The sequence below is a fragment of the Geospiza fortis genome, unplaced genomic scaffold (assembly GCF_000277835.1).
Source record: "Geospiza fortis unplaced genomic scaffold, GeoFor_1.0 scaffold236, whole genome shotgun sequence".
NCBI classification, from domain to species: Eukaryota; Metazoa; Chordata; class Aves; order Passeriformes; family Thraupidae; genus Geospiza; species Geospiza fortis.
In genome coordinates this window covers 626,944-627,901 of record NW_005054568.1, presented here as the reverse complement: position 1 = coordinate 627,901, position 958 = coordinate 626,944, and the positions used below count along the sequence as shown (strand labels likewise).

Genomic DNA, 958 nt, shown 5'->3' with positions numbered 1-958 from the left:
CAGGCCGGAGGGCGCCGGGGGCAAGGTGTGCCGGCTGGAGCGGGGCAGCCCGGGCCACTGCAGCGAGGTGATCAGCCCCGAGATCCTCAAGATGAGGGCGGCTCTCTTCTGCATCTTCACCTACCTGGACACCAAGACCCTGCTACGCGCGGCCGAGGTGTGCAAGGACTGGAAGTTCGTGGCCCGGCACCCGGCCGTGTGGACTCGGGTGCTGCTGGAGAATGCCAGGGTCTCCTCCAAGGTACTGGGGAGGGGGTGACACCTCCTGGGGCACAGCCTTTCTTCCAGAAGGGTAAAGCTGGGTGAGCAGCTCCCTGGTGGCCAGGGTGGTTGTGCCATTACGGTCATGGGGGACACAGATGGGTGCTTGCTCCAGTGCTGGAGGTGTTGCAGGTGAATGCTGGAGGACAGGAGCTCACGCCGGCACAGGTTTGCATGTGCTTTTGTGATCACGCCCATGGTTTTGTGGTCACACCCATGAATTAGTGGGCACGCCCATGAGTTTGTGGTCACACCCATTAATTAGTGGGCACGCCCATGAGTTTGTGGTCACGCCCATGATTTTGTGGCACATGTTCTGCCACGGCCTCGTGTGTGCATCTCCACCCGTTTCTGCCACGTGCGTGCACAGCCAGGGGTGGGTGGTGTGGGACGTGCTGGGCCGTCCCTGGCAGTGACTGCCACTGCTGTGCCCCAGTTCCTGGCCATGCTGTCCCAGTGGTGCACCCAGATGCATTCCCTCACCCTCCAAAACCTGAAGCCGCGCCAGCGGGGCAAGAAGGAGAGCAAGGAGGATTACATGAAGAGCACACGGTGAGTTCCCCTGTCCCCCTGTCCCTGTGTCCCCCTGTCCCCGGGTTCCCCTATCCCCCTGTCCCCGTGTCCCCCTGTCCTCATGTTCCCCTGTCCCCGTGTCCCCCTGTCCCTGTGTCTCCTGTTCCCGTGTTCCCTGTCCCCG

General features: G+C 62.7%; 1 protein-coding gene across 1 annotated transcript in view; it reads left to right on the top strand.

The window, feature by feature from the left end:
* FBXO41 (F-box protein 41) overlaps window positions 1-958 on the top strand; it is a 20,165-nt gene that overhangs the window by 8,952 nt on the left and 10,255 nt on the right. Inside the window, 2 exon segments of the mRNA XM_031064194.1 lie at window positions 4-241; window positions 698-897. Of these exon segments, the coding sequence (XP_030920054.1) occupies window positions 4-241; window positions 698-897 (438 nt within the window).